Here is a 19,315-nt window from a genome sequence, read left to right on the forward strand (position 1 = left end):
TGAGAGTGTCATACCAGCAATAGTATGAATAATGGTAATAGCCAAGCTAACATCAGTCGGCTGTCTGTGTGGGGGGTGGGGGGCGGTGTATGTGTGCTCAGTCACATCCAACTCTTTGCAAATCCATGGATTGTAGCCCTCTGTCTGTGGTATTTCCCAGGCAAGAATACTGGAATGGGTTGCCATTTCCTATTCCAGGGGGTCTTTCCGACCCAGAGATTGAACCTGCATCTCCTGCATTGGCAGATATATTCTATACCACTGAGCCACCTGGCTTCCTCTCTGCTATAGGACCTGTATTATAAGCTCACTGAAAGACAATTCTCTGCCTACTTACTATGGGGTGACAATGCTTGACTCTCAGGATTTGGTCAATCTTTTAGTGAGGCAAATTAGTGGCTCTTATCTGCTACATGTCTGTAGGATCAGTTTTTGGATCCTAAGTGATTCCTTTGGATTTTGACCATTGAATTCCTTAGATTTTTTTTTTTTTTTGAAGGTTACTTAGATTTTTATTCCCTCTTTATGTGCAGTGTTTCTGGAAAATCTGCACATCTTGAACACCCGTGAAGAATTATTTCTAACATCCTGATGCTAATTAAAGGACAGCCTCTGGTGCCGATGGGAGATGGCTGAACACAGCAGTGTTTGGAATGTAAGCCTCTGACTGGTCTTTTGAGTGGTAACCAGCCAACCATGGAGGGTATAGTCCCAATTGGCGTCCTACAGATGTTAACTGACTGCCCCTAGCATACAAAGAAAGAGTAACACATATATACTACACTGTCTGCACAGAGGTATTTTGAATCACAAGCAATACAACAAGAAGTCATGGTGAGTTAAGTTTTTGAATATTTTTAAATGATAAAAGCAATGCATGCTCCTTATATACTATTTAGGAAAAATATGTATTTGTATTTGTTGAAATTACCCATATGCTATACCCAGAAATAACTTTCGACACTACCTTTTTCATATGTATAGCTATGATAGTATTTATACATTTATAAACAGTTTATCACATTGGATGAAGGATACTTGCAATCACATTTAATGTTCAACTTTGAATCCTACTTTTGTGGTGTAAAGATCATGATCATTTTTCTGGCACATAGAGTGTATTTTGTAGATTTGAATTTAATTGGTTAAGATAGATGGGAGAAGACAAATGGAGTAGATACTTAGGAGGAGTGTTGGCCAAGGGATTGGATGTTGGATTTGAGAGAGGGGTATTTAAAGATGACTCTTAGACACCTGGGTTAATAAGTGAGGCCTTCTCCCTTCCCCCAGGCAAGAACAGTTTAGAGACTGGTTTTATAGTTAATACATGAACATTTGCATATGCTTGGGATGTAATTTGCAGCCCACCTCTGTTTTTTCCTTCTTTTCTTCTTCTTGTGTTGATTCCAGTATTAAATTCCTGGAGGAACCTCTGATATAAATTGAGATTTTTCTTTAAAATGTGTTTTTAGTGCACAGAGGTGTCATTTAAAAGTCAAATTCATGAAGGAATATTTTTTACCTGCTGGGTTTAATTTCAGATGCCAGTGTTATCATAAAATGCAAACCACCCTAGACTTGGTTTTAAAACTTTGTACAAATTGTGCCAGTTGAAATTAACTTCTGCAGATGGAGAGAGGAGAGGACGAAAATAAGTGTTATAAAGAGTCTTAAAAAATGTTATTTAAATATTAATGCCACTTGAGTTCCGCTCCATATATGTTCCATCTTTTCCCTAAGTATCAACTTTTCTATGGCTTTCCAATTATATTTTTGTCTATATAACCTTTTTGTGTGTGTGTGCAGTGGGAGCAAACAATGGTGATATGTTTGACCCTGGGAAAGAAAATAATCATAAGATTCAAGATGAAGGGTTTAGGTTTGATCAGAAAGAAAATGCCCCCCCGGCAGAGTTGATAGAATGAAGTATTTAAGGAGAGCAAAGCTTGAGGTGTCTCTGCCCCAGATGTGTGTAACCTTTGGCGAGTTAATTCATCTTTCTGGATTTTAGTATTCTCATCCATAAAATGGGGAGGAAAAATAGTATTAATACGTACCTCAGGTTATTTTGAGAGTTAAACAGGTAAAAAACATAGGAAAGTGTTTGACAGATAATAAGTGCTATTTACTGTTGGTTTTCTTTACCGTTAAGTGAACTGTAAAAAAAAGAAAAAAGTGATTTGAATATAATGGTATCACCTGAAGGGGACTTTCCTGGTGGCTCAGTGGTAAAGAATCCGCCTGCCGATGCAGGAGACGTGGGTTCGATCCCTGGGTCAGGAAGATCCCCTCGAGAAGGAAATGGCAACCCACTCCAGTATTCTTGCCAGAGAAATCCCATGGACAGAGGAGCCTGGCAGGCTGCAGTCCAGGGGGTCGCAAAAGAGTCGGACATGACTGAGCAACTAAACAAGACACCCACCTGAAGGAGAATTGAGTAGGCAGGTCTTTCAGGTTTAAAACACCCCTGTGGCGGATTCATTTCAATATATGGCAGAACCAATACAAAATTGTAAAATTTAAAAAAAAAAAAAAAAACACCCCTGTGGAATGTCAGGCAAGACCTACTGATTGAGATCTATTTTTTTTTAAACTAAGCTCTTTGGGGGTGGGGGAGAGTGGCCAGTGGAGGGATAATAATATAAGTAAGGCTGCTCTTTGGCATTTTGGAAGGGGGTTAGGGTCACCTCTGCCAGGTGCTTGATCACTTTGCTAGTCACTTATTCTAGAGCACTCTCATTTAAGACTCATAACCACCCTCCCCGACAGAAGACGTCACTTATCTTATAGACGAAAAAAATGAAGTGTCCCCAGAGAAGAGGGGCTTCCCCTCTTCCCCCGTGGCTCTAATGGTGAAGAATCCGCCTGCTAATTCAGGAGACATTAGAGACACAGGTTTGATCCCTGGGTCGGGAAGATCCCCTGGAGGAGGGCATGGCAACCCACTCCAGTATTCTTGCCTGGAGAATCAATCCCATGGCCAGAGGAGCCTGATGGCTAAAGTTCATAGGGTCAGAAAGAGTCGAACATGACTGAAGTGACTTAGCACACAATGCACAGAGAAGTGGGACTTGCTAAGGTCACAGCTCTTCAGGTGTGGCATCCAGATTTGCATCCAGATCTTTCTAACTGCACAGCCTCTGCCAACACTCCCTCTCCCTGAGAGATCCTCAGCATATCTGCCATCCTCCTTCTTAGTGACTAGCAGTCTGTATATAGGGTTTGTTTCCTGTGCTTCAGAATGTAAAACTTCCCTAAGAGGGACTTCTCAAGTCAACATTCTCCTTGTTTAAAGAGATTTTGCTTTTTCAGGCTTTACTTCCTCATCCACACCCTCTAGCCCTGTGGTCTTTGATCTGTTTCTAGAAAGAGCCATTCAGGAAATCCCATCAGAGTGGTTGCAGAAGAAAGCTTGTCCTTAATAGCTGAGATTGACTCCATCAGCCGTTCATTGCCAACAACTTGCCTAACACAGACTCCTGAAGCTTGAGAGGGTCGCCTTTGGTTAGGATCCAATTTTATTTGTTCAACAGACAATCAGCAAGCCCTGCAGGTGACAGGCAGTAGGCTAAGTCTTAGTGAATATGAGGTGAGTCAGAGGGGGCACATGCCTTCTGAAAGCACCAAGGGTGGTGGGGAAAGAGACACTTCAACCGGACCTTTGTCCCGTAGGGTTTAAGGGATACATCCAAGGGAACATTCAAATCAGCTCTTCCGTGGCCATCCCTTCTTTAGGAATCTGCAGGCTTTTGTACCTGTCCGCCCTGTGTCCATGTGGACTTTTCACTTTCAGCCAGTATGTGATGTCCGTGTTAGGACCTGGGAGGAGATGAGACTGTATGACCTGCTGGTTTTTACATTTTTTTTTAATAAATCATGTCCCTTCCTGGTCAAGTACTTGGGTGAAAGATCCTGGGCCCTCTAGTCTATCTGAATTGACCTTCTGCCTCTTCTTTGGTCCTCTCTCTACCGGCCTTCTGCGTGGTCTACAATTGTCCCTCTGCAGGCTGGTTGTAGGTTGTCTGTCTTCTCCTCTCCAGTCTGTTCCTGTTTGAATTGTTTCATGCTTTTCTGGACATCTTCCCTGTGAAAGGGGTAAAACTGTAAAGACAGCCTCTGTGCAATGTTTTTAGGTTTTCCACAGTGATTGAGGTGCAGCCTCCCGACCATGATCTTGGGGCCTCTCCAGTCTCCTTTCCCTTGAGGGTGTTGTTCATCAGCCTGATGGGCCTTCTGCATCTCTCTCTGCTGGAACATGGGGACTGTTCTGCCTTCTTGACCAAACATGGATGGATCAGCTTCACTGGTTTGTGAAAGAATGGCATTGAAACATGTATAATATCATATAAGAAACAAATCGCCAGTCCAGGTTTGATGCAGGATACAGGATGCTTGGGGCTGGTGCACTAGGATGACCCAGAGGGATGGTATGGGGAGGGAGGTGGGAGGGGGGGCTCAGGATTGGGAACATGTGTACACCTGTGGCGGATTCATGTTGATGTATGGCAAAACCAATACAATATTGTAAAGTAATTAGCCTCTAATTAAAATAAATAAATTTAAATTTAAAAAAAAATCCCAGTCATCACATTCTTGGGGTTCCTGATGTTGGTCTTTCTTGTTAGACTGTGCTTTTAGAGCCAGCCCTTGTTTTGGTCAATTTTGAAAACGCAGCCCTTGTTTAGTGCTTGGTACTTACAAGATGTTTACTAGGTACTCTTTTTAATAAGTGTTAGTCCAGGCTTCAAAACTCACCTGTGTACTTGTCTGTGTATATATGCATGAGAGAGAGAGAGAGAGAGAGACAAAGTGGGGGGGGTGTCTGTTACAGTTCATTTCATCCTGCATTTGTTTATTTTGTAAAGAACTCTTTTTGAGGTTTGACAGAAAACAAAAAAATTCTGTAAAGCAATTATCCTTCAATTAAAAATAAATTAATTAAAAACAACAAGAAAAAAAAAGAACTCTTGCAGTTTGGGTAGACTGCAAGACTACAGCATCATCTCTTGGGATGAAGTTGTAGATAAGCTGAACCACTCTCAGGATCTGCAGGATGTTTCTCTTCTGCAATTTGCATCCATCGACAATGCTAAGAACTCAGCCCTTCCTCTTTGTTCTTCCTTCCAGAAAGTATTATGAGGGAGGCTGAGGACGCCACGCTCGGGGCAGAGACACGGCGCTGGGATTAGGGACTGCCACTTCTGAGAGGATGCTGGGGGTCTGCAGAGGGAGACGGAAATTCCTGGCTGCTTCATTAACTCTGCTCTGCATCCCAGCCATCACCTGGCTTTACCTGTTTGCCGGGAGCTTTGAAGGTAAGAAGGAAGCTTTTCCACAGGGAGAGGGGTGGAGGGAAGAAGGAACACTGGCTGCCCTGGAGTCCTCGGAACAAGCTCCAAGTCTTCTAATCCCAACTTCTCATTCTGTAGAACAATGGAATATTGATGCCCCATCACAGGGAAAGATTTGTCTAGGTTTGGGTCTTCCCAGGTGGTGCTAGTGGAAAAGAACACATCTGCCAATGCAGGAGACATAAGAGACATGGCTTCGTTTTCCTGGGTTAGGAAGATCCCCTGGAGGAGGGCATGGCAACCCACTCTAGTATCCATGCCTGGAAAATCCCATGGACAGAGGAGCCTGGTGGGCTACAGTCCATAGGGTTGCAAAGAGTCAGACACGACTAAAGCTGCTTAGCATGCACATACACGGGAAACTGGAGGGAGTCAGTGATGGGAGGACAAAAAGGTAAATACAAAGATAAAAATAAGGTGCCTCTGGATGCAGCAGTACAGTGGAGGTTACACAAATGTCAGATACCAGCCTTGTAGGCTGATCGCTGTGTTGATAATGGGAAAAAGGTTGGGTCCTGCAGGGATTACTTCAGTTTATGGAGTCAAATGTTTCATGCATTCTTCCATCTATTCATTCACTTATCTGTTCAGCCAGCATTTGCAACATCTGTGCTAAACTAGGTGCTGGGAATCTGGTGATAACAGATTTGAACCTTCAGAGTGTCATGGAGGAGATAGGTTAACACGTGATTGCTATACATTGCTGTACCTAGTAACTCCTTAAGATGAGGCAAGCTCACAGGGCTGGGAGATAGGGTGGTCAGAGCTATCAGGTGGGCTGATTGTAGAAGATGAGTGGTGATGCTGATGGGCTGAGTACAGGGGTTCAGCAAAGGAGACGCCCTTCCTGAGCAAACAACAAACACTCCTCCCTGCCACTTTCCTGAAATCCATAGAAGAGATGCACGCACCATCCTTCTAGCCAGGAGTTTCTAATGTAGTGCGACGCTCTGCGTATCAGAGATGCTTTTCTAAGCTTCAGGGAGGGAAGAAATGGCAGTATTGAAGAGCCTACTTTCTTTATATTTACCCCCAAACTTGACTTAAAATACACACACACACACACACACACACACACACACACACACACACACACCTCCAGTGAAAATCTGTCTCCAGAAAGTCACTACAGTGTTTTTAAACATTTCCTTTATGCATAATTGTATTGACCGCTCAAGGCTACCTTTTAATTAGGAGTTGACTTCACTTTCTGAGATTTGCCCTGAATTTGCTTGGCTGAATATCAATGAGCTGAAACTCTTCCCTTCAGGTCAGGGAAGGGCCCAATACCACACCCCTGTCCCTTTCCTGTCCCCAGACCTCCTTGGAGTGGCAGATAGAGCTTTCACCTAAGCATCTAGATAGAGTGGATTATGCCATGGCTGTGGGTGATAGATTATGCCATGGCCGTGGATAGTTAAGTTTTGGTAAAGAGATCAGAGGGAGGATGGTGAGTTGGTATTGGCAGTAGAAAAAAGAAGAAGGAAGCATTCTCCAGGGATGATGGCAGAAACCCTGTGAAAGAAAGCCAAGAGCGTTAGTGCCGGTACAGGTTTAACACATTGAAACGTGGACTTTGACAGGATGACTAGATGGTATAAGAGCATAGCACTGGTGTAGCAGCAATAATGATAATGACAACAACATACACTGTAATATTCTGAGCATTTCTACATACCTGGCGTTGTTGTGAGGATTTAACGCATGTTAACTCCTCCTTCACAATAATCCTGTGTGGTGGGTTCCAATGAGGAGGTCTAGGAAGATCAGCTGTGGTGATATGCCCAGGGACCCAAAGCCAGTCAAGATGGGGCCTGGGCTGATTGGACTTAAGAGCAGGAGGTTTTAACTGCAGTTCCATGTTGTGGACTGGGCTTCAGTGAGGGGAGACTTTAGGTGGGAAAACAGGAACCTGCAAGGTGTCACATGACCTTTCTAGATGTGTGAGGGAAGCTGTACAATTTTGATTTCTGCTCATTGGTAGAAACCCAACTCCAGATGATTTTGGCAAAGAGGGAATTTGATGACTACTGAAACTAATAAGTTCAAAGGAAAAATTCGGCTTCAGGTAGGGTTGGATCCAGGGGCTCCAATGATATTTTTGTAGCTCTGTCTCCCTACTTTGTTTTGCTCTACTTTTCTCTGCTGTAGTTCTTTTCAGGATAGCTTTTCCTCTCCGGTGAAAACTTTGGCCAACAATTTATTCTCACCAGTCCCTTGTAGAAAGAGGGGGATTCCTCCCCCATAATTCTCCAGCATCACCTCTGGTTAGATTACCGCTGGTCCCTCTTGGTCTGGAGAGCAATTACTGTGGTTGGGGGAGGCGGATGAGGGCATCTCGGAGCTCTGTGGCTATTTCCAGACCAGAGTTCCTTGAAGCATGTGAAGTGAGACTGGGGAAAGGTGGTCCCTAAAGGTACATGGTGCAGTTCCTCAAAGAGGGGAAACTAGAAGTTGATCTGGGTTGTGGAGAACTCAGATCTAGCTGTGCTTAGTGATGGGTTGATATCAACTTGAAGGTCTCTTTCCAGCATCATGCTCTCTAGTCCAGCTCTGGCTGATGGAGTGACTGTGCCCATGGACTTTTATTAGACTGGCAGATAGATTGCATTAAATAGGGGTTGGATGATCCAGATACAAAAAAGATCTTCATGACCCAGATAATCACAATGGTGTGATCACTCACCTAGAGCCAGACCTCCTGGAATGTGAAGTCAAGTGGGCCTTAGAAAGCATTACTACAAACAAAGCTAGTGGAAATGTTGGACTTCCAGTTGAACTATTTCAAATCCTAAAAGATGATGCTGTGAAAGTCTTGCATTCAATATGCCAACAAATTTGGAAAACTCAGCAGTGGCCACAGGACTGGAAAAGGGCAGTTTTCATTCCAATCCCAAAGAAAGGCAATGCCAAAGAATGCTCAAACTATCACACAATTGCACTCATCTCACACGCTAGTAAAGTAATGCTCAAAATTCTCCAAGCCAGGCTTCAACAATACATGAACCATGAACTTCCAGATGTTCAAGCTGGTTTTAGAAAAGGCAGAGGAACCAGAGATCAAATTGCCAGCATCTGCTGGATCATCAAAAAAGCAAGAGAGTTCACTTCATGGCAAATAGATGGGGAAACAATGGAAACAGTGTCAGACTTTATTTGAGGGGGCCCCAAAATCACTGCAGATGGTGACTGCAGCCATGAAATTAAAAGATGCTTACTCCTTGGAAGGAAAGTTATGACCAACCTAGACAGCATATTAAAAAGCAGAGACATTACTTTGCCAGCAAAGGTCCGTCTAGTCAAGGCTATGATTTTTCCAGTCATCATGTATGGACGTGAGATTTGGACCATAAAGAAAGCTGAGCACTGAAGAATTGATGCTTTTGAACTGTGGTGTTGGAGAAGACTCTTGAGAGTCCCTTGGACTGCAAGGAGATCCAACCAATCCATCCTGAAGGAAATCAGGCCTGAATATTCATTGGAAGGACTGATGCTGAAGCTGAAACTCCAATACTTTGGCCACCTGATGCGAAGAGCTGACTCATTTGAAAAGACCCTGATGCTGGGAAATATTGAAGGCAGGAGAAAAAGGGGAAAACACAGGATGAGATGGTTGGATGGCATCACCAACTCAATGGACATGAGTTTGAGTAGGCTCTGGGAGTTGGTGATGGACAGGGAGGCCTGGCATGCTGCAGTCCATGGGGTTACAAAGAGTTGGACATGACTGAGCAACTGAACTGACTGATCCAGATACATTAACAGAAGCAAGACCTAGGTTTGATCCCTGAGTCGGGAATATCCCCTGGAGAAGGGAATGGCAATCCACTCCAGTACTCTTGCCTAGAGAATTCAATGGACAGAGGAGCCTGGCGGGTTATAGTTCATGGTGTCGCAAAGAGTCGGACATGATTGAACGACTGACACTTTCGCTTTCTAGCTAGGAGACTGAAGGTGACACATTTCTTTTACCAGGTATCAGTTAGTCCATAGCCGGGCCACTGCATTTATTTCTGGATGCTACACTTGGAGAGCAATCTAGATAAGTCAGCACATTTAGAAGACTCTAGGTGAATGACAGTGCCATTTTAAACTTTATTTTGTAGGAAATAGTGGAAAGAATGGGGCTGTTTACCCTGGAGAAACAGAGGCTCCAGGTGTACATGACCAGCTTCAGCAAACAATCAAATGGCCACCATCTGAAATAGAGATTGGGCTTACTCTGACAGCCCCTGAATCTATGGAGGGATGTGGCAGGGAGCCAGATATCAAGATCATCAAAATAAGGGTCATTCTGTCCAGTGCTGGGATGAGAGGGAGGGAGCCCTGGGAGGGAGGGATGAGAGGTGTGCAGACAGAAGGGTGATCATCAGGGCAGTTGCACAGAGGGAACTACCTGCCTGGCCCTAACCCAGAGATCCTGAGACTCTAGAAAAGCCTGAATGTTTATTCAGAAACAAAAATTTCCTCCTTGGAGTTCCTGCCAGTTGCTGCAGGCATCAGTAACTTCCAAAAGGGCCTGCAGAGACATTCTTTTCTCTGTAGTTAAACATAACAACTTTGCAATCCATTTATTGACACCCTTGAGTTTTCTGTCTCGAGGCAAGTGGAACCATAAATAAGGGACAGAGTTGCTGCCTGAATTTGGAGTTTATGTGGGTTTATTTATTTCTCAACCCTGTCTAATTTCGATGGATGATCTCCTGAGAGCAGAGCCTAGAACTCTTCCTGAGATGTGGATGCTTTTAGATAGAATATGATTTTGGAGTCAGATCACACACAACATCATGATATATTGAGAGAGCAAGGGAGGGAGTCAGGGTCTCAGACTATAAAGTCAACTCAGAGTAGCTGGTAATTTGGGGCATAATCATGCTACTGTTCTCCTTCTGCTTGAAATGATGTTATAAAAGTGAAGCTCCCCTATTGGGGCACAACATTTTACATGTCTATGATTCTAAGCATCAGATGTGAGTGAATGAGTTGGAAATGACCAGAATCTTCTCCAGTTAATGGGAAATAGGACAGGAGGAGGAAAAAGTCTTACTGTGATTTGCTCTGGAGTGTGGTGGCGCTAGTGGTACAGAACCTGCCTGCCAATGGAAGAGATCTAGAGACATGGTTTGATTCCTGAGTTGGGATGATCCCCTGGAGGAGGGCAAGGCAACCCACTCCAGTATTCTTGCCTGGAGAATCCCGTGGACAGAGGAGCCCGGCAAACGACTGTGCATAGGGTGGCAAAGAGTCAGACACAACCAAAGCAACTTAGCACACACACACATGTGGATCCAGGATCAGTGCCTAAAAGTTATGGGGAAGCAGGCATTTTCTTAATGTAAGAAAGAATACCTCTTCTAACTCCTTTGCCAGGTGTTAGAATTCACCATTTGGGAAAGCATTGAAATCTTCCTTCCTGGAGCTATTTGTCAAAAGCCAGGTGACCATTGGTTAAGAATGCCCATCAGGGGATGTTTCTGCTGATGCTTCAATCCCCAAATTCCTAAACACTACTGACTCCATGTCTTCCCACACCTTGTGTTCCTCTACCATCTCGGTTAACATCCCCAGCTACCCATGCTGCAGGCTCTAAGCTTTGGAGCCTTTGTTCTCTTCCTTTGTCGTTCCCTTGGTTGCCGTATCCTGTCACATCTGATCTTGGCCTCGTGCAGCTGTGTCTTTTGTTTCCCCCGCTTTCACCACCTCTGATGCACTGGCTCTGCTGTCCATGTTCATCCTTTGGGGTCAGGTCTGATGCAGCAGCTGGCTCTCCTACCCATCTCCTCCACCCTCAGTCACAGCACCTCTCTGCTCCTTGTCTGCCCTGCAGCCCCATGTCCTCACACCCTCCTTGCGTTCTTGTCCAGCCAAGCTATACTTCCCTCCATACTCTGTGTCCTCTGGGTTTTGGATATGCTGTTCCTTCCCCTCCCGTCTTTGCTTGGCCAACTTAGAATCTCCTGTCTCAGCATAAACATGAGAGCTCCTCACCCTTAACTAGGGTGCTCAACCTTAACTCTGGCTTCCTCTGCTCCAGCCCCCACCCCTATCTCCTTGTCCTTTTCCCTCCCTCATACTCAGGACACTTTGTTTTTCTTGTGTTTGGAATTGCTGTCTTCTCTACTGACTGTATTTCTCTATCGACTGTATTTTGTCATCTGATGACATTTTTGATTTATTTTAGTCATCTAATGTGAACAGACTACTCATTGGAAAAGTCCCTGATGCTGGGAAAGATTGAAGGCAGAAGGAGAAGAGGGCGTCAGAGAAGGAGATAGTTGATGGCAGCACCGATGCAATGAACATGAACTTGGCCAGACTCCGGGAGATGGTGTGGGACTGGGAGGTCTGGCGTGCTGCGGCCCATGAGGTCGCAAAGAGTCAGACACAACTGGGCAACTGAACAGCAACGACTAACTGTAAGCATCAGGAGGCAAGTGGTTTACCCTGTTCATTCTTCCGTCTCCAGCACCTACTGTGTGCCAGGAGAACTGTTTGCTGAATGTATGAATGAGCGAAGGAACGTGCAGTCTTCAGGCTTTGAGTGTTGCCAGCTCTCTTCATTGCCTCCTTATTAACAGCAGACTCCTTGTCATGGCGCTGGGGTCTTTCACAGGCTTTCTCTCTCAGTCTATAATTTCTGTCTTCACTCAGGTGAGGACGCCTCATCGAACATCCTGAGAAAACCCGTCTTCATTTTCACTCTTTGTTCTTTCTGCCCAGGATACAGTTCTCTTTTCCATAACCCTTCCTCCCAGCCTGCTCCTTTAGTGCCCATATTCAGCATCACTTTCTCCTAATGTCTGATCCTGTCTTAATACTTCTGTGACAAAACTCATCAAGGGATATTTTGCTTGCTTGGTGTCTTTCTAGGCACTTGTGTATAAGATTCTTGAGACAACAGACTGTTTACTGATCATCACATCCCCAAAGCCTGGGCATCACTCTGCTCGGTTCTTTGTAAATGTTGCCTGAAAACGATTCTGCTACTAAGGGCAGCAGGAGCCCATGTGGCTTCCCAGTTGGTGCTAGTGGTGAAGAACCTGCCTCCAGTGCGGGAAACATAATGAGGCATGGGTTTGATCCCTGGGTTGGGAAGATCCCCTCAAGAAGGAAATGGCAACCCACTCCAGTTTTCTTGCCTGGAGAAATTCCCTGGACAGATGAGCCTGGGAGGCTATAGTCCATAGGGTCATAAAGAGTCGGACATGACTGTATCAACTTAGCACGTACGCACGCACATAGGAGCCTGTGAAGACAAGGGCTTCTCCTGGTGCTCTGAGCATCTCTGATTTTGAGACCTCAGGATATGGCACTGGACACCTCACCTGCCTTCTGGTAGGGATGTTAATTCTGGAACTTGACTGGTTCTGCTTAAACAGATCTCTCTTTGAATTTAGATCCTGCCTATTATTTTCTGCCAGAATCGCCTTTTCTCATGGGCATGGGAGTGGTTCTTTCTTCTCTGACCATCAAGGAGATGGCGTTCAGCTGCTATTGAGTTATCAGCAGGTGGAGAAGGGTGCTTTTCAGCCACTCAGAAAATGGTTCACACATGGTGCCCTCCGAGCATTTATTACCAGCTCCGCACAGGCACTTCCTGTGGTCACAGGAGGCGGGCCAGTGAGGGTTGCGGGTGTTCTTTAAAAGCAGATGCTTTCAGCGATGTAGCATCTAGAACATTTAAAAGCAGTACCATGAACGGGCACAGGATATTAATTCCTGGCTGATTTCAGCTGGCACCCACGTTTGTCATTCCTGAAGCCTCCCCTCACTGTTCATGCGCTCTTTATCAACACAAGCTCCTCTTGAAATGAATGGTTTGCAAGTCGTTACTGTAAATTTCAACAGGAGAAAATGAGGTCCTGGCATGTGGCCGTTTTGAAGAGTTGCAGTGAGAACCAAGGAGTTGTAAGTTAAAGCGTTTTCCTTGTTTGTTCGTTATGGGGGACCATGGGGCACGTGAACAGTGGGGTAGGGGAGGTGGGGGCTTGTCCAAACATAACCGCTTGCCCAGCCCCACATTCCCTTGCCCCATCCTTCAGCCTGGACCTGATGCAGGAGGTTTGTGAATTTCAGACAAGGTGCTAGTGGGTAATTTGCTGAAGGTTTCATTAGCCCCCAAGGCTGGGCTGTGTGGCAGCTTTGATGGCAGCCAAACCATTTTGCCTTCCTGCCGATGGCCCCAATGTATCACTTAATAAGGATATTATGAGGTATAAGAACATAGGATGCTGAATGTGAAATGAAATGGGAAGTGTGATATAAGAGTTTTATTGATTTTTTAAAAATCAGAAATGAAGGGCTTTTCTAGCCAGGGCTTAATAGCATTAGTGCTGAGCTTAAGCAAAAGTCTGCAAAGGATGAGAATGTGCAAGTGAGAGGCTGCGAGTGGTGCCCTGGGCACAGGGCACAGTGGGGCTGTATGTGTCAGTGGTTCTCACCTTAGGCCAAAAAGCATCTCTTCAGGGTCTTGGTATCTGAAAGTGCAGCCCAAGTCTATCGAGGTCCACGATTTTATCTGGTTGTGAGATGGTTGCTAAGGCGACCTCTACTTTCCTTACACCCAGCTTTTAACCTTAAAACACTATCAGTGGTCCTGCTGGGGTGGAGACAATGACCCTGACGTGTCAGTTGGCTGCATCTCCTAGAAGAGCTCATAGCAAGAGCCTTGGGTGAGGCGTCAGGAAACCTGGTTTCCACGAGCCCCAGCAGCCCCCCGTATTGGTTTTTTGTGGTTACTGTAGTGTTACCACAAATGTAGTGGCTTCAAACACAGATTTGCTGTCTTAAGTTTCAGAGGTCAGAAATCCAAAATGAGTTTCGTTGGGCTGAAGCCAAGATGTTGCCAGGGCTGGCTCTTTCTGGAGGCCCCCGGAGAGAAACCGTTTCCTGGCCTCATTCGTCTTCCAGAGGCTGCCATTTTCTTTGGCTTGTGGTGTCTTCCTCCGTCTCCAAGGCCAGAGGGGTAGCATCTTCAGATTATTCTTTCTGACTGTGACCTCTGCTTCTGTGGTCACATCTCTTTCTCCAATTGTGACCCCCCTGCCTCCCTCTTAGAAGGACTGTTGTGATTATGTTGAGCCCATCTGGATAATCCAGGAAAATTGTCCCATCTTAGAATCCTTAATCTAATCACATCCACCAAGTCCTTGTTGCCATGTACAATAGCATAGTCACAGGTTGTGGGGATTAGGATGTGCACATAACTGGGGAACCATTATGTGGTCCTCCATACCCGTCCTGTGCAGTCCTCTACTCCTGCATCCCCTCCATCATCATCTTCTTTAGAGACAAAGCAAAGGGGGGGTGTACCATCTGCTTTCTCATAAAGACATCTTATCCTGCTCCAGGAGTTTTGACTTCAGTCATTTGGATACATGAATGTCTAGCAGGACTTAGCACTCATGAAAAAGGGCATTGTATTTAGACGTGTTTGCCTGTTCTATTTTGACCCTAATACTTTGTCTGTAATAGGTGCTTCATCAGTAACCAGTGATAGGTTAAGGTTTTCTGAAATGAAAGGCCCAGAACTTCTGCTCTTTGAGGATTCTTGTCTGAGAATGATTTATTTTTTAGTTTCAGATACCAGTTGAACAAAAGGAGGGGGGTTTCATCAACCTGTTGATGGTTGAGCACATCAGTTTTGAGTAAATGACAGCCACCTGTGTAACTATTTGGGCTGCTCTTCGTATCATCACCTAAACCTATCACCTACCTAAATCAGCCATCTACCAAAGAGAGATGTGTCTAGACCAGCACAAAAGATGAGTAGGAAGAGGTTTACATGGGTTTGTGTAAATGCTTGTCCACAGTAAAAATAAACACATCAATAGTGGCATATTTATATTGTGAAATATAGCAGAACAATTAAAATCTACTCACGGTGTTGAGCAAAAGAAGCCAGACACAAAAGAAGAAATGCTGTGTGATTTCAATTATATGGACAAACAGTCAACTTAGGGGTAGAGATGAGACTGGGGCAGGACTAAAAGACTGTGTGCTGGCAATAATTGAATTTACTTTTTAACCTCTGATTATACGATAATACAGGTGTGTTCACTTTGACAGTTCATCCAATTTTTCATTGATTTATTTTCCTGTGTGTTTTTTAATAAAAAAAACCTATGCAGGCTTTGTTAAATAAGTACCTGTACCTGAATTTGAAGAGATGGTGTAGAGCTTGCATTCTTTTCAGATGAGAGGGATTTTATTAACTTTTGCGATTTACGAATCTATATCACTGTTTAATTTTGAAATTCAAACGCTTTTCAAGCATGGGACTTTTCTTTGGGGATAGATGTTTAACATTTCTGTGCAACCACATTTCCATTTTTCCTTCATGCTATACCTCATCATTTGGACACATGTTCTCCCTGTGAGAGTCTGATCACAGCTCTAACTTCAAGTTCTGAAATTTGCTCATAAAACCCTAATTCTGTAAGTGTTTTTATCCATTTGCAACATGACCAGTATTCCTACCCAAATTCTGGCAATAACATAGCTCCAATTAATATTAAAATGGTATTATTTCATATCAAGGACACCAAACCACGTTGGATAAATGGTCCTATCTGCTTTAGTCAACAAAAATGCATCTTTATAAAGCCCTGGTGCCTGGAAAAGAAGACTTTTATTGTGTTACAGGGGATAGAAAACATGAAAAGGCTATGTACTATTTAAACTATAACTATAATGGAAGCAATAGCAATAGTTTCTGTTTGTGTGTTAGTTGCTCAGTCGTGTTAACTCTGTGTGACCCCCATGGACTGTAGCCCGCCAAGCTCTTCTATCCATGGAATTCTCCATGTAGGAACACTGTTTCTGTTTATCACTTGTTAAAACAAATTGGCTGCCTCTGGCCTGCAGGTATATTGGGTTTGGCTTGCTGAGAGCTTTTACCATTTTTGAATTTGTTACTAATAGTTAAATTTGGAGATGGCACTTAAAAATCATGATTTCTGGCTTAAGTAATAAAGTGGAAAGATCTTAGCAAATTGGACCCACATTGCACAGCGTCCGCTGACTGGAGCTTAGTGCTGCTCCTTTGCACAGTGCACGATGCTTCAGTTTGCCATGGTCCCCGCCCTCCCTGGTTGTCCCTGTGTCGTTCTATGCACAGAGCCAAACGGAGAAGAAAAAGCCCCTGGTCTTTGCTAATGTCACTAACTGACCCCCATCTGGCTCATATTAACTTTGGACTTTGGGCTTACTGTCTGCCATGTGCTGTGTTGGGTATTTTACATACATAATCTCATTTATTTCTCCAAACACTTTCCCATTTTATAGATGAGGAAACAGGCTTTGGGATGTTTAGTTCTTTGGCCAAGTTCACCTAGCCAGCAGGTAATGGAGGCAGCATTGGAACCAGGCCGTGCCTGTAAAGGCCCTGCACACTGCTCTCCCAGTAACTTGTAGATACAGAAATAACTGGTAGATGACATTTTAAAGTCAACATGCCCAAGTTCTAGACAAGGACAAGACAAACCCTGTGACGAGGGAACAGGGCCATCTTAGACTAGAAGGCAGACCATGTTCTGTGGCTGGCAAGATTATTATAAGCCAATAATAAACAGAAAATTCAATCAGACCTTCAGTGCAATTTGCATTTTGTCTCTGCCATAGGCTCATACAATTAAGAGCACAAAAGGACAGTAGGAATCATCTAATCAGGCTTACAACCCAAACAGATCAAGCCTTTGAAAACTGCCCAAGGACTTGAGAGCAAGGGCTGATGGTGGAGGGGAGGTGTCCATAAATGACAGGTGACACTTAAATCAGTGATGACAAATTGCTTAATATCACTGCTGGTCAGTTTCTCCTCCATGAGAAGGGGAATGTACTATGTAGCTCATACAGGTGTTAACAGGGTAAAGTTGAGTACATACTATTGAATGGCAGTGAGTATTTTCTCCCCTTCTCAAATTTTCTTAGAATGTTGGAAAGTCATTGTGCGTGCATGCTCAGGTGCTCAGTCTTGTCCAACTCTTTGCAGCCTCATGGACTGTAGCCCTCCAGGCTCCCCTGTCTGTGCGATTTCCCAGGCAAGAATACAAGAGTGGGTTGCCATTTCCTTCTCCAGGGTATCTTCCTGACCCAGGGATAAACCTGTGTCTCCTGCATTGGCAGGCGGATTCTTTACCACTGAACCACCTGGGAAGCCCCAAGGTCATTCTGGGAAAGATGCAGAAGATCACCCACCTGATATGAATAAGGCTCATTGAGGCACCTGAGGTCTAGAGCATGTGATCTAATGAACTAAACTCACAGCCTCGGTAGGTGGTATAATTGGAACCACCACTCAGGTGTGTTGCATTTGGCCTGCTGACTGCTTTTATATCATTTTGGAATTTGTTATTAGCAGTTAAAAAATTTGAAAATGACTCATAAAAAATCATGATTTCTGGCTTTCCTTAATAAAATGAAAAGACTTGATCTCACTGCTTGATATCCATGTCTTCATTAACATTTTTAGTGAAGGCAAGAGTGAATGTCCATTTATTTATGTCCTATCCATCTATATTTCCAGGCATTTTGCAGTTAGAAAGCAGCAGGTTAGGTGGGAGGGGACAGGGAGACTCTTGAGACATAGTATATGTGTGTGCTCAGTTGCTTCAGTTGTGTCTGACTCTTTTCGACCCTATGGACTGTAGCCTGCCAGGCTCAGCCATGGTCATAAACACACCAGCATCTCACTGTGGACCCAGCAGCCATGTTTGGAGAAAATTATTTCACACACATTTAAAGAGTCACAAAGAGGAAAGGACCATCCTCTGATGCAAAGTGAAATCACTTTTCTATCTGAAGATTTTTCTGAGGGGGCTGTAGCTGAATCATCACACTTTGAATTCCAAACCTCCCCTTAAATGCTGTGTGTCATTAATAGAGTGACTTAATCCCTCTGAACTCAAATGGTTTCCTCCAAAGTGGGAAGTACTGCTTCCTTTTGAATAGGGGTTTTCTATCCTGATCTTCCCTGTAGCTCAGATGGCAAAGAATTCCTTTTCTTTCTAGAGTGGGATGTTCAGACAGTGGGTATTTGTCATTTTTGCCCCAGCAGAGGGCACCGCATGCCCCGTCTCCTGTCCATCATGAATTCTCCTGTTGATACAGAGCCAGTGCTGGGGTTGAAGCTTGCACTGATGCCTCAGAAGGAAGTTGCTGCATTGAACCAATAGTAGCTATTTGGGGTAGGGATCAGGGTGGTGGTGAACCAGAGCTCTCCCATATACATTTAAATAACCCTCCCATTACCCCATCAGGGAATGGGGATCTTCCATTTCTGAGATGAGGTGATTGAACTTCAGAACCCTTAGGTGACTCCTCCAAGGTGGTTCATTCCTTCAGCTAACACCATCAGACACTATATTAGGATGTTAGGTACAGAGCTGTGAATTACACAAGCATGCCCCCTTTTCTCGTGCAGCTCACTATCTAGGGCAGAAAGAGAGATGATTCATAAATTCATAGTCTGCTGAGTGGTGGTCTGCACCACAGAAAGCAGGGGAGCTTTGGTGAAGAAGGTGTTTTTGATAAGATGGTCTGGACAGGGGCTCTCTAGTGATGTTTAAGCAGAGTCAAGCATAAATTGAGGGCTTCCCAGGAGGTGCTAGTGGTAAAGAACCCGCCTACCAGTGCAGGAGATGTAAGAAATGCAGGTTTGTTCCCTGGGTCGGGAACCCTGGAGGAGGGCATGGCAACCCACTCCAGTATTCTTTCCTAAAAGAATCTCATGGACAGAGGAACCTGGGGGACTGCAGTTCTATAGGAGTCAAACATGACTCAATCGACTTAGCACTCATGCATGCAGGCAGAGAAAAAGAGGCACAGCATTTCAGGCAGAAGGGGATAGCTGGATGTGTAGAGGGCTTGGTGCCTTTGCAGAAAAGCAGGGAGCAACCAGGGTTGCTGGAGGGAAGGGAGAGGATGGGGCAGGGTGGACAAAGCCAGGAAAGGTGGGAGGACCC

General features: G+C 44.5%; 1 protein-coding gene across 6 annotated transcripts in view; it reads left to right on the top strand.

Moving 5' to 3' along the window:
* Positions 1 to 550: 550 nt before the first annotated feature.
* Positions 551 to 19,315, top strand: part of LARGE1 (LARGE xylosyl- and glucuronyltransferase 1) — a 458,303-nt gene continuing 439,538 nt past the window's right edge. Inside the window, exons 1-4 of one of the 6 annotated variants that reach the window (XM_055574698.1) lie at positions 551 to 834; positions 3,367 to 3,589; positions 4,134 to 4,306; positions 5,128 to 5,315. In XM_055574698.1, the coding sequence (XP_055430673.1) occupies positions 5,210 to 5,315 (106 nt within the window). In that variant the 5' untranslated portion in view covers positions 551 to 834; positions 3,367 to 3,589; positions 4,134 to 4,306; positions 5,128 to 5,209. Of the gene's footprint in view, positions 835 to 3,366; positions 3,590 to 4,133; positions 4,307 to 5,127; positions 5,316 to 11,780; positions 13,260 to 19,315 lie in introns of those variants that run through there. The other 5 variants (XM_055574708.1, XM_055574701.1, XM_055574705.1 and 2 more) reach the window with 5 other exon arrangements.

This window comes from Bubalus kerabau, chromosome 1 (genome assembly GCF_029407905.1).
Source record: "Bubalus kerabau isolate K-KA32 ecotype Philippines breed swamp buffalo chromosome 1, PCC_UOA_SB_1v2, whole genome shotgun sequence".
Classification (NCBI taxonomy): Eukaryota; Metazoa; Chordata; class Mammalia; order Artiodactyla; family Bovidae; genus Bubalus; species Bubalus kerabau.